At 40.8% G+C, this 13,296-nt stretch overlaps 1 protein-coding gene across 24 annotated transcripts in view; it reads left to right on the top strand.

The window, feature by feature from the left end:
• CADPS (calcium dependent secretion activator) overlaps positions 1-13,296 on the top strand; it is a 372,276-nt gene that overhangs the window by 219,838 nt on the left and 139,142 nt on the right. For all 24 annotated transcript variants that reach the window (XM_037904776.2, XM_037904781.2, XM_037904775.2 and 21 more), the window contains exon 9: positions 4,989-5,055. In XM_037904776.2, the coding sequence (XP_037760704.1) occupies positions 4,989-5,055 (67 nt within the window). The remainder of the gene's footprint in view (positions 1-4,988; positions 5,056-13,296) is intronic.

Genomic DNA, 13,296 nt, shown 5'->3' with positions numbered 1-13,296 from the left:
TCCCAAAAGAGATATCCTAAGCCATGGAATAGTCTCATGAGGGAATGTTAGAATACCCCATTGACTGAGACTTCGAAAAGTACAATAGACACAGCAGACAGATGTGTCTGGCGGATGTGATTGCGGAGCCATTGTCCATTATCTTTGAAAACTCATGGCGATCCGGGGAAGTCCCGGATGACTGGAAAAAGGCTAATGTAGTGCCCATCTTTAAAAAAGGGAAGAAGGAGGATCCTGGGAATTAGAGGCCAGTCAGCCCCACCTCATTCCCTGGAAAAATCATGGACCAGGTCTTCCAGGAATCAATTCTGAAGCACTTAGAGGAGAGGAAAGTGATCAGGAACAGTCAGCATGGATTCACCAAGGGCAAGTCATGTCTGACTAATCTAATTGCCTTCTATGACGAGATAACTGGTTCTGTGGATGAAGGGAAAGCAGTGGACGTGTTGTTCCTTGACTTTAGCAAAGCTTTTGACACTGTCTCCCACAGTATTCTTGCCAGCAAGTTAAAGAAGTATGGGCTGGATGAATGCACTATAAGGTGGGTAGAAAGTTGGCTAGATTGTCGGGCTCAACGGGTAGTGATCAATGGCTCCATGTCTAGTTGGCAGCCAGTATCAAGTGGAGTGCCCCAAGGGTCGGTCCTGGGGCCGGTTTTTTCAGTATCTTCATAAATGATCTGGAGGATGGTGTGGATTGCACCCTCAGCAAGTTTGCAGATGACACTAAACTGGGAGGAGTGGTAGATATGCTGGAGGGTAGGGATAGGATACAGAGGGACCTAGACAAATTGGAGGATTGGGCCAAAAGAAATCTGATGCTGTTCAACAAGGACAAGTGCAGAGTCCTGCACTTAGGACGGAAGAATCCAATGCACTGCTACAGACTAGGGACCGAATGGCTCGGCAGCAGTTCTGCAGAAAAGGACCTAGGAGTTACAGTGGACGAGAAACAAGAGATGAGTCAAGAGTGTGCCCTTGTTGCCAAGAAAGCCAATGGCATTTTGGGCTGTATAAGTAGGGGCTTTGCCAGCAGATCGAGGGACGTGATCGTTCCCCTCTATTTGACATTGGTGAGGCCTCATCTGGAGTACTGTGTCCAGTTTTGGGCCCCACACTACAAGAAGGATGTGGAAAAATTGGAGAGAGTCCAGCGGAGGGCAACAAAAATGATTAGGGGACTGGAACACATGACTTATGAGGAGAGGCTGAGGGAACTGGGATTGTTTAGTCTACAGAAGAGAAGAACAAGGGGGGATTCGATAGCTGCTTTCAACTACCTGAAAGGTGGTTCCAAAGAGGATGGATCTAGACTATTCTCAGTGGTAGCGGAGGACAGGACAAGGAGTAATGGTCTCAAGTTGCAGTGGGGGAGATTTAGGTTGGATATCAGGAAAAACTTTTTCACTAGGAGGCTGGTGAAACACTGGAATGCGTTACCTAGGGAGGTGGTGGAATCTCCTTCCTTAGAAGTTTTTAAGGTCAGGCTTGACAAAGCCCTGGCTGGGATGATTTAATTGTGGATCAGTCCTGCTTTGAGCAGGGGGTTGGACTAGATGACCTCCTGAGGTCCCTTCCAACCCTGATATTCTATGATTCTATGACACTAGAAAACTACAATAGGGAAAATGTTCTTTGTTGGCAGGGAAATGGGCTAGATGACCTAACTGGCTTCTTCCATCTTTTGGGCCCAGATCTTCCACTCACATTGAAACAGTGGGAGTTGTGTGTTCTTTCTGAGCACAGAAAATGAGCTCTTCCTCTCATGATTCCATAAACCGTATGCACTTCAGCCAATCCTGAGCTGGCCAATTCAATAAACTCATTTAACCAAAGAAGAATAATTTAACCAAAGAAGAATTTACTTTCTCAGATAGGCAGATAAGCACATTCCCTATACTACCAGATTATAAACCAGATCAGCTCTAGGAGGATATAACCAGATGTTTATTTCTATAGCTACAAAAATTATTTATTTTCATAAAGTTTTGCATCATAATTGATAGATGGATCAAACCACTCATCCTTTTTCCTTTGTCTTCCTCCACCTTGTTTGTCTGTCCAGTAGTGAGGTCAGGATCCCTAGCCACATTTGGAGCATAGTTGGCCATCAGAGGATTCCAGAAATTATCTATAGAGGATATTCTTTCATCAGTCATATTTGTTTGCAGCTTCTGATGGCAACTGGACTGAATAGGTCTGGCTTTGGTCATGCTTTTTTGGTCTAACGTTTGATTTAGAAGGTGTTGATTAAAATTATTTACTTTAAAATATTGGTTCATTGCAATATCTACCCTTGGAGCCTGATCCGGAACCCGTTGAAATGAATCAGAACCTTTCCATTGACTTCAGTGGGGATGTGTATCAATCCCTACAGCTTCATTGCAGAGAATCTGTGTTAAAGGTGTTAGCTAAATATTGTACAGTTCCATTGGTGTATGTCTGGTTGACCACACTGGAATTACTCTGGATTTATAGTGGCATAACTGAGAGCAGAATCTGGCCAAAGTCTTTATTAGAATGTGCTTCTATTCACCACTCACATCCTGGCATGCCACTTTGTTGTGCAATACATTTAGGTTGTCAATCAATGATTTGACTGTTCAAATACAGAACAACTAAAAACAGCATGTTGCAGTCCTTGTCAGCACTGAAGTCTTGCAATGTTTCACTGCTGACACTTGTTGACAAAACAGCATTTAATTATGAGAAATCAGTTATATGTTGGGATTTTAAGTTTTGATTTTTTTTAATTAGCTGAAACAGGAAATCTCTATGCAGAAGGACCCAGAGTGATTCTCAATCTTAGTGTAGAACCTACACCTTTATACGTTACCAGGTGTGAAATCCTGAATCTACTGAAGCCAATGGCAAAGCTCCCTTTGACTTAAAAGGATCCAGGATTTTAGAAGGTTTATTTTACTTGTTTGCATATTAATTTATGTTGAGGTCACAAGTTTGCTAATACTAAATCATAACATTTCTTTTAGGGTGCCTAATGAAACAGGGTTACCTGTGGGAGGAATGGGCACAAACCATTCTATCTTTGCACCTAATGGCCTGAATACATCTATATACGGATATGAGAAACCTCCCATTAAAATCAATGGAAAAGCTCCCACTAACTACAGTACCATTTAGATCAGCATGTATAGATGAAGCAAAAGTAACTCACGGGACTTTTGATTATATTCTTTGCATGCTTTTTGATGCCTGATACTGTTCATTTCAACCAACATCTTGATATTAAAATTCTGTTAATTGGCTGGTACACACTGAAGTCTGAAACTGTGCACATTTTATGTAAGAGTCACAGAGTCAGATCCCAGTTTCCCATTTGAGACAATGACAAAGTTCCCATTGGCTCCAAGGGCAGCAGAATCGGGCTCTGTGTTTTTGTTCCATAAACCAAGACCCCACTACCCAGGTTAGCATATTATGTAGAATTGTGCGTGTACCACAATGGAAGCCTGTACATTCGCAAAGAGTAAGTGTTCATATGGGATCGCTTTTGACAGACAGGACTACCAGCATAACAGAAAATTACTATCTATGTATTTATTGGTGCAGAAAAAAGGCAAAGGTGTCAGATATCTTGAGAAAAACATGTTGATACAGTACACCACAGTCCCGTTGAATAAAACCGGTAAACCACACTGGATGATGTCTCTGTGTTTATTATTATTATTATTATAACGACTACTATTATGTTTGCCAGTGTCTTTATTATGGATTGCAATGGCAGCTACAGCAGGTGCTTCATCACGGAGATTAAGCACAAAATTAGTTTTAAAAGCCCTAATTCTTCCTTTATAGGTGTGATGAATTCACTTCCTTATTAGAGAGAGTTCATTTCATCTGAGTTATGGTAACCAGGTAGATGTCTAGAAATTTGCCTTAAATTTATCAACCAGGTTATTTAGTTGAGTCAGTTCGAATTCTACAGTCCCAGTTTTTAATGTTTTGAGTAACCCTTCTGTTTGACAGCTCCCCTCAACAAAATGGGTTTGTAAAGGCTAGAAAGTAATGTTAAGGTATTTCCAAGATCTTCCACTGCAAATATCATCTGTTCCCACTTGACTGTACAGTAGCTGTTCTGTAAAGTTAAAGGACCCCTATAGTCAATAACTCCAAAAATGTCCTTTCCTAATTCACACGGCCAACTTCTTTGAGTTGTACAGCTTTTATAGCAGATCAGATCACTTATGCTCCTTACACTCATCCTTACTATTTATTTTTTTCTTTTAAAGAACAAAAAAACAAAAAAGGGAGAGAAAGTTATGCTGAATAGGTACATTTTGCCTTTTTTAAACTTGGCCATAAAAATAGACAGTAATATGAAATTCTCTGAATAAATCATCCCACAAAGAGCTGATAGTGTGAATCCCTGAAGGTTGGTTTCTGGAATTGCCTGCTTGTGTTAGTTCTGGATCCTGTTATGTCATCAATATTCCTCTGAAATTTGATCAGTGGGCCTGATTCTGCTGTCACTTAAGGCCCAGTCCAATGCTCATTGAAGTCTAGGGAAGGACTTCCATTGTCTCCTACAAATTTTGGATCAAGCCCTTTATCATGTTTAATTCCTGATTTACACCAGAGTAATCAAGAGGCGAATCAGCCCCTTCATGTTTGAGAGTTAGCAGATAATGAAATCAAAGCAATTATTGTACATAACACACATTTTCCTGCTTTCATTTTACCAGTTCTCCATTTAAGAGATTTATAGCACATTGGAGATTATGTAAATGTTCCCTGACATTAATAATGAGTCTATAATAGCTTTTTATGTTGCTATCTTTACAGCTTATTTTGACAGTAGAAATCACAAACGTGTTCTTTGCTAACTGTGCATAGTTTGAGACCCTTGTAATTCTTCCTGGTTTTGTGTTGGCTTCCTTGCCGAGCTGTGGAGCAATGACACTAAAAAGCAATAGGAGAATAAGCAGTATGTGTATACTGAATTCAGCTATTCTGTATTTTTTTCCCTAGATACTTATGGGCCATTGGTAAAAACGTTTGGAAGAGATGGAAGAAAAGGTTCTTTGTGCTGGTCCAGGTAACATTTCAGCTAAAAATTAGTGTTAAATTTAAGACTGTTCAGTGGATTTAAGTTTGTTTTCATAATAATTTTAATTTTAACACTGATTGGTGGTATTGTTAAATCTGTTCTCATAATAATCTGATTTTTTTATAAAACATTTTCTAAAGTATCATTTGGGTGGCAGTGGGGTTCTCGACTTTCTCATAGAGCAAAAGTTCTGAAGGAAAATAGCCTCTTGAGGACACATCAGCTCGCAACCTCCAAATCCAATTCCATGGCATTCCTGCAGCTACCATGGTGTTTGGTAACATGAGGAAGTAATATTAGGGCAGGGTTACTGAGATAAGAGGAAATAAATTCACTCTACTGTGATCTGTGCTATTGGGTGAAGATTCTCCATTTTGTACCTGTGGGATGAAATTCTGGCTCCTCTGAAGTCAATGGAAACTTTGCCATTGTCAATCATGGGGCTCGTATTTTACCCAGACGTTTTTCTCCTCTCCCTGCGTTTAAGCCATCACAATGATCGGTACTGAACATCCTCTCATTCAGCTCTTACTGGTCACTGTGCAATGTCTTTCTTTCTTCCTTCCTATACTTTTTTTTTTTTACCCCTCCACTTTTAGTGTCATCTCTAAGTTAAGTCATGGTTGAGTTTGGTTCAAAGAAACCAAAAAAACAAAAACAAACCAGGCAGAAAGCAGGTGCCAACCTGCAGAGACTTGTTTGAGTTTTTTGTTAAGTGAGTTGGTCCAAAAAGTCCCCTGTAAACTCTAGAAGAGTCTTGGTCTGGGCAACAGCTGGGTAGAAAGGGTGTCTGCTTGGAGTGTTTGATCCTTCACCATTGTCAGAGAAGCAGTTCCACTGACCAACTGGAAATGTTGTATAAAGTAGCAGTGGTCTGTCAGTCACAGTTTCAGGACTCTATCCACTCTGGCTAGACAAAGCAGCTGGAAACCTAGCATATCCAGCTCCACTGACGATTCCCCCAGTGGAGTGGACATGTCTAAGAAAAATGAAGTGTGGGCCAGGGTGGATTTGGGGTGTAGCCATGCCCATATGTTGCCTTTGGAGCTGTTGTCAGGTGTAAGTTAGAACAGCCCTGAAGTGAACCACTAAGGTAGAAAAAAGCCATCATGGTCCATGGTCCTGTGCTGAGAACAGCTTGGCCAGACCAGAGAATCCAGGCCAGAGAGAGAGAGAGAGAGAGAATGTAAGGCCTGATTCTGATTTCATTTACCCCAGTGCAGATCAGGAGTAATCAAGTTAATGGGTGTAATCTTGCTCCCATTGAAGTCAGTGGCAAACTTTCAGTAGGGTTAGGATTTCGCTCCATGTGTGGAACTGGTGGATTTGATTCTCATTTTGCACAAAGTTTCAAATTTCAGTCTGAATTCCATTGCCTCTGCCGTTTGACTTAATACTCTTGTACATTTTAAGGCGGGGACAAAAATGGATTACAACTTCCATGTCCTGCCGCTCACTCTTTATGTGTATAAATCTTAATTTAAAAAGAGGTCATTCTGCTTTGGTGCTAGTCAATGTTTTCATTAGTAACTCTGATAATGGAATGAAGAGTATGCTCATAAAATTTGCGGACTACACCAAGCTGGGCAGGGTTGCAAGCACTTCGGTGGGAAAGAGTAGAATTCAAAATGACCTTAACAAACTGGAGAAATGTTCTGAATTCAACAAGATTAAATTCAGTAAAGATAAAAGGGAAAAGTACTTCACTTAAGAAGGAAAAATCCAATGCACAACTACAAAATGATAAATAACTGGATGGGTGGCATTATGGGCTGAAAAGGATCTGGGGGTTGTAGTGGATCAAAAATTGAATCTGAGTCAACACTGTGATGCAGTGGCCAATATAATTCTGGGGTGTGTTAACAGGAGTGTCATGTGTAAGACACGGGTGCTGAAAGTCCTGCTCTACTCGGCACTGATGAGGCCTCAGCTGGAGTACAGTGTCCAGTTCTGGGCCCACACTTTAGGAACAATGTGGACATATTGGAGAGAGTCCAGAGGAGAGCAACAAAAATAATAAAAGGTTTAGAAAACCGGACCTCTGAGGAAAGGTTAAAAAACTGGACATGTTTAGTCTTAAGAAAAGAAGGAGGAACCTGATAACAGTCTTCAAATATGTTAAGGGCTGTTATGAAGAGGACAGTGATTAGTTGTTCTCCATGTCAACTGAAGGTAAGACAAGAAGTAGTGGGCTCAATGTACAGCAAGGGAGATTTAGAAAACACTTTCTAATTCTAAGGTTAGTGGAACAGGCTTCTGAGGGAGGTTGTGGCATCCCCGTCACTGGAGGTTTAAGAACAAGTTGGGCAAACACCTGCTTCTGCCTCAGTACAAAGGGCTGGACTTGATGCCATCTTGAGACCCCGTCCAGCCCTGCGTTGCTGTGATTCTATGGCACATTGTTAAAAATGCCAGTTTACACAAAAATGCCAGCTAGCGGAACTGCAGCAGGGTTAAACCAGCAGAGAGAGGATTGCTTAGCATTGTCACTGTAGACAAAGCCACACTGGTTTCGATGGTAATTGGGAGCCCCTGGTATCTTGCAGGAAGTACTCAGTAGGTCACAGGGCTGGGCTCTCAGAAATTAAACCTTAAACTGTTTCAGGCTTAATTGCTGATAAAGGAAACTACTATGTCAAGGCATTTGGGGAGAGAACAAAGCATTCGTAATGACTCTTTATGTGCAGAAGACACAGAAACATATGCATAGCTAATATGATGGTAAATATTTTAGGGTGCTGTTTTCTATATTATATTATATTATATTATATTATATTATATTATATTATATTATATCTGAATTAACAACCATATGGCAATATAATTGACAGTGAAGCAATTGGATTTTCCTTTAGCACTGAATTATACTTATCAATTCAAACTTTGTCTCTTCTTGTGCACTGGAATTCTCCAAACTAAACGCCTTACTCAGAGAGGTAGCTCTTAAGCCAGGGACTCTCTCTCCTTCCTTGCAAGCTCCTCTGGGCAGGTGCCTTTGACACTGCTTGGAAAGCAAGGTCTGGGCATTATTAGAAATAAATAAATTAAGAATAATTGTGGGTAAGCATTTGCAGGGTTGGACCCTAATTCCTCATCTAATGAGAAAACCCACACTGAGTCCTTATTCTGATCCTTTCTACCTCATTATAATTATTTGTATGATTTTTGGATTTTGTGTATTCCTTAGGATGAATTTCACTACTAATCACATATGCGGGCATCCCATATGTGAGAGCATGGCTTAAACACATGAAGCCAGGCCACCTTTTCTAATGTTACTAGGTCTTTATTTTTCAAATGGCATGAGTAAGATCATAATTTGACCTAGTGGGACAGTTCGCTTGAGTAAGGCCAACAGGATTTAGCCGCTGAGAAAATGGCACTTCTCTAGTCAGTCTCAGAAATTCCCGCTGCCGTAACAACTGCTCTGTTATGTCACTTTGTTAATGTGAAATGTTCTGCTGTATGTCAAATATAAACAACAAATGCACACTGTCCTGTCCCTTAGATGTAGCTCAGGCCCATTGAACTTGTCAGCAGGCAATACAGATAGAATAAAAATATTTTGATCTCCGTATGTTTGTCATTTGCTTTTCATGGGATGCTAAGGATGGCTGCTGGTATTAACACTGATTGGAAGCAAAGGCACTGGTTGGTGCCTGTAATTCACTGGATTCTTCTAAATGTACTGAGCGTGATAATGGTTAATTATATAGAGAATGAAGGATGGGGAGCGGGGACTCATGAGACTAGACACCTGTTGTGGGGTTCTGCAGAGTCTCCAGAAACATTCAAAACATACCTGTGTCTTTTGATGCAACATCTAGTTAGGATGGGTCTTATGTACCATATATATTGTTGGGCGAGAGGGAGAGGTGTCCTTGACCTGTCTTCCCTTCTGCTGGTTATATTTAGCCATGTGGGGAGGATTAGACTTCATATCTGATTTTTTATGTGTGGGTTGTAATTTTAATGTTTCTAAAGGACTCCAAGAGAAGGATAGGGGATCTTTTAAGCAGTGATCCTGCCATTGGATCAGCATGGGTGCAAGGAGCTGCCTATATGGCTACAACTGCAATGCCCAATTGTGGCATTTTTTAATTTTATATAAATCCGAACGAATCAATAAAAACGGTTGCCTTCTATTCTTCTGTCCTCTCCCTTTCCTTTGCTCCTTCTTTTGCTTCTCCTTTCCCCTCCGTTCACGTCCAGTGTATGCTGCCAGTGCAGCTTCAGCCCCACCATAAGTAATTTTTACTATGGGTCTGAGAGCAGTTAAGCTATTTCCCTCTCCATTTGGAGGGGAGAGGAAATCACAGGCATGATGTCACAGGAGAAATTCGCAGGGGTGGTATTACTGCCACGTATTAGCCCTTTGTTCAGCAGGTGGTCGGGTGTTTCATGGATTGCAGGTATTTATTAGAGTGCTTGATGCGCATCTGGTATGTTTTATATGGGATAAAAAGTGGCTGCCATTCAGCGGAATGGGATATTGCACAGGAAGTCAGACGGAGATGCTTTCCAGGAGGCAAGTCTACTTTCAGTTGTCTTCAGGGTGAAAGTGCAGTTATGATTTTACTCACATTTAAAAATGTGAGAGGAGAGCAATAATTCATTTATAGTTTGGCTAAAACAATCATTTCCATTTTTTGCTGGGGCTCTCTGCGTATAAGTGCTCAGATATTTCAGTGATGAGGGCTATGAAAGTCCCTAAATGGATGGATAGATCAATGATTAGCTGGTGTGTAGAGGAGAAAGAGTTCCTGTGCTCAGTTTCTATGCTCTGTGTATTATAGTATACACTCCCCTTCAGTGTGCAGGTGTGTGTCGCTGGCTCTGCTAACACACCTCCATGTATTAGAGGACAGGATTGAAGCCAATAGATACAATTTGCTCTTGAGTGTGTCGCCCACCCCCCCTTCTAGCATGTGCCACCCTTTCAGATGAGCAGCAGAAGAACAGAATACTGATTAGATGTAAATTACATGGCAGAGACTCGTTACTTGCCTCATTTTAAATTCCAAGATATGCAGTGCGAAAGTGATGGCAGAATATGGCCCTAAGGTTGGATGGAAACAACCTCGCAAGTGAGGAAACTGCTTGGTAAAGTCAATTCTAATGCCAGTGGCTGTGGTAAGCAGTGAAAGCTTTTAGATCAAAGCTTTTTTACCATGACTGGTTGAAAAAGGTAGTGCGCATTCATCCTAGTGTATATGAGACCGTCACTCTCTCTATAAATGTCTCCTAACTGGCTGCTTCAGCTAAATGTACTCAGCATGCGAATTTCAACCAGCTGGCTGCTGTGGTCCTTGAGAGGCAATATAAAATGCTTAGAGCATGCAGAGCTGGAATTCGTGTATAGCATACAGTAATGCACTGCAGGACATAGTGAAATGAACAGGAGTTAATACTCACGTTGGTTTTGTTGGCTACAATAGAAAATTCACAATTGATTGTAATTCGTGAGGGTAAGAGAATTAATTCCTTTGAGATTTCAGACTGAATCTATTTTTGTCATGTTTCAAAGTAGCAGCCGTGTTAGTCTGTATCCACAAAAAGAACAGGAGGACTTGTGGCACCTTAGAGACTAACAAATTTATTTGAGCATAAGCTTTCGTGAGCTACAGCTGACTTAATTGTTAGTCTCTAAGGTGCCACAAATACATCTTTTATTCTTGTCATGTCATCTTCGCGATAACCCCATTTTGATTCTCTGGCAGCAGGTGGGAAGTAACACTTTACAGTACCTGGATGACATGTCTGCCGTGTAGCTTGAAGCCATTTTCAACTGATTGTGTCTGATGATGTTTGTAGAACATTTTGGAACCAGATCAACTTGCTGTAGATTAAAAACAGTTGCAGTGTCTGTGCCTGGATCTATAGTTCTAGTGACAGACTCACTAAACTCACTATAATTTACACTAACAGTGACAGCTCCTGCTTTCAGCAAAACTCAGTTGATTCTGGGTAAGATAAGATGAAATGAGCATTTGGCCATTCCCAATAACTAATAGTACTTAAAAATAATTCCATAAAAACAGAATACTTTAAACAGACATCCTGGGTCATCACGGTAGAATTCTGACAGTAAGGGCCCAAGTACACAACTCTTACTTGTGTAGATTCGTGTGAATGGCACTACCTGCATAGATTTCCTGGATCCAAATCTGCCCTTGGGAACACACTCTCACAACTCCTATGAAAAAGTTAATGTGCTTGTTATGTGTGGTAGGTAGGATTGCTACCTTTAAACATTTAGAAATTGAATGTAAAGAGTAATTTATTGATATCTGACATTTTCTTCTGGTCTGTAGTGTTTTTTAGGTTAAGATAGAGTGTCCATTATGTTAATTTATGTCAGTAAAGTGCTTGGAAGTCAATATAGCTATCTGGAACCAGAGGACTAAAATCTTCTGTCACTGTAGAAAACTGTACTGCAGCCAGAAGTATTTTAGTACGGTTTCTGTCTGCTTGGAAGAAAATATTTGTCGTTAATATAGAAATGGTCCATTTAGGAATTCCTCATTGTCCCTTCAGTAGTGAGGAACCGGGATGAAACTGAATAAGCTGTGTTGTACTCAAAGTGAGGTACAGAAATGAACAGGTATGTACAAAGTTCTAGGAAAAATGGTGTCAGACAGAAATTAAAAACAGTACTCATGAATATACATGCGTCCCATTTATTAATTATTAGAACAATACACCTGGTGAAGGAATACAGTGAAACGAATAAGTAAAATCTAATTTGCCAATCTAAAATCATTGACCCTTGTCATTTCTCTCCTGTTTTCTCTGTTTTCCCTTTTCTTGTTCTCTTTGTCCCTTTTTCTCTCTCACCTTTCGTTCTTCTTCTTTTCTTACCTGCTTCTTACTAAAAGGAATATTCCTCTCCATGTTGTGTCTCCCTCTCATCCCCCTCCCTGTCTGTTCTTTCCCTCTTCTCCCCTCTTGTACCTCTCAACTTTGGTTCTGTGTGAACCTTGGAGGCTGTCAAGTGAATCTTGTGTGTTAGTCATTCCTCTTGGCAGCCCACTCACAAACCTCCATGCACAGTAGGCCACTGGTAAGCTCGGAGAGGTTAGAGGCTGATGTAGACAAGGTGCAATCTCCATCCAATTCTGCACTGCAATCCAATGGAGAAGAAATCTGTGGTTACACAAGAGACAATGAGGATTCTCTTCCCTCACCCAGACACCCCAAAGAAAGAAAGCTGCATCCAGACATCCCCGTGGGTTTAAAAATAGTAACCCCCATTTCCGTTCCTGCAGATGGCCCAGTCTGACCCTCTGAAATGAACCTTGAATATAAATCTCCCAGTAAGCTAGTTTTTAAAGAATCATTCCTAGACTGTGTGTGATGATCCCATCCCTCATGGAATAGAAAGATTCACAGTTTATCGCTAGATGTGGTGTCAGCTTGTTTCTGAACCCAGGGGTAAATACTTTAGGGCCAGCACTTGCGCATAGACAGCTCCTTTTGTGTTGCAATCCTTTGTCTCATCTACCTGAGCTGTTTTAAATGTGAATATTCTGTACTGCTCCTGCACAGTTAATACTTTTACTGAATAGCATTGACAGCATATTACTGTCTCATCTGATATCAATGAGATCTTGACGTGCCATCTTCCAGGAACCTTAAAATAAGAGTGTCTGGTGTATTCATACTGAGTTTGGCCTCGTTGGGAGCTTTATGGAAGTTCCATGATTATATTCTTACAAGCCTATTCTCCTCCCCGTGGCATTAGAGAGGATTTCTGCAGTAACTCCCAGGAGACTTATGGAAGCGAGCAAACCAACTCTGCATCTACACACAGGCGTTGCACTGGTTTAACTAAGGTGGGATACTGCACTAATTAAGCTTAAACCTTTTTGACTTTGAGTGTAGACACTCTTATGCTGGTTTGAACATGGCTTACATATGTGTAGCTTATATCTGTTAAATAATACAATGGGGCAAGCTACACCAATATAAGCTCGGTTTAAACCCGTGGAAGAGTGTCCACACACAAAGCTGAAGTGGTTTAAGTTTACTTGGTACAACATCACACCTTTACCTAAACCAACACAACTTTCTGTGTGGAGCAGATCTTGGTGAGATTTCATGAAAATGCATTTACTTGCAATACAGTATAACTTTATTACACAGTTCTACATTAGGCTGTCCTCTGACCTCTCTACTTCTGAGTATTGTCCTGCCTTTAAAAGCGCTTTATAGTTCCGGTGCTACTTA

Source organism: Chelonia mydas, chromosome 7 (assembly GCF_015237465.2).
Source record: "Chelonia mydas isolate rCheMyd1 chromosome 7, rCheMyd1.pri.v2, whole genome shotgun sequence".
Lineage (NCBI taxonomy): Eukaryota > Metazoa > Chordata > Testudines > Cheloniidae > Chelonia > Chelonia mydas.
This window is presented reverse-complemented; position numbering and strand designations above follow the sequence as displayed.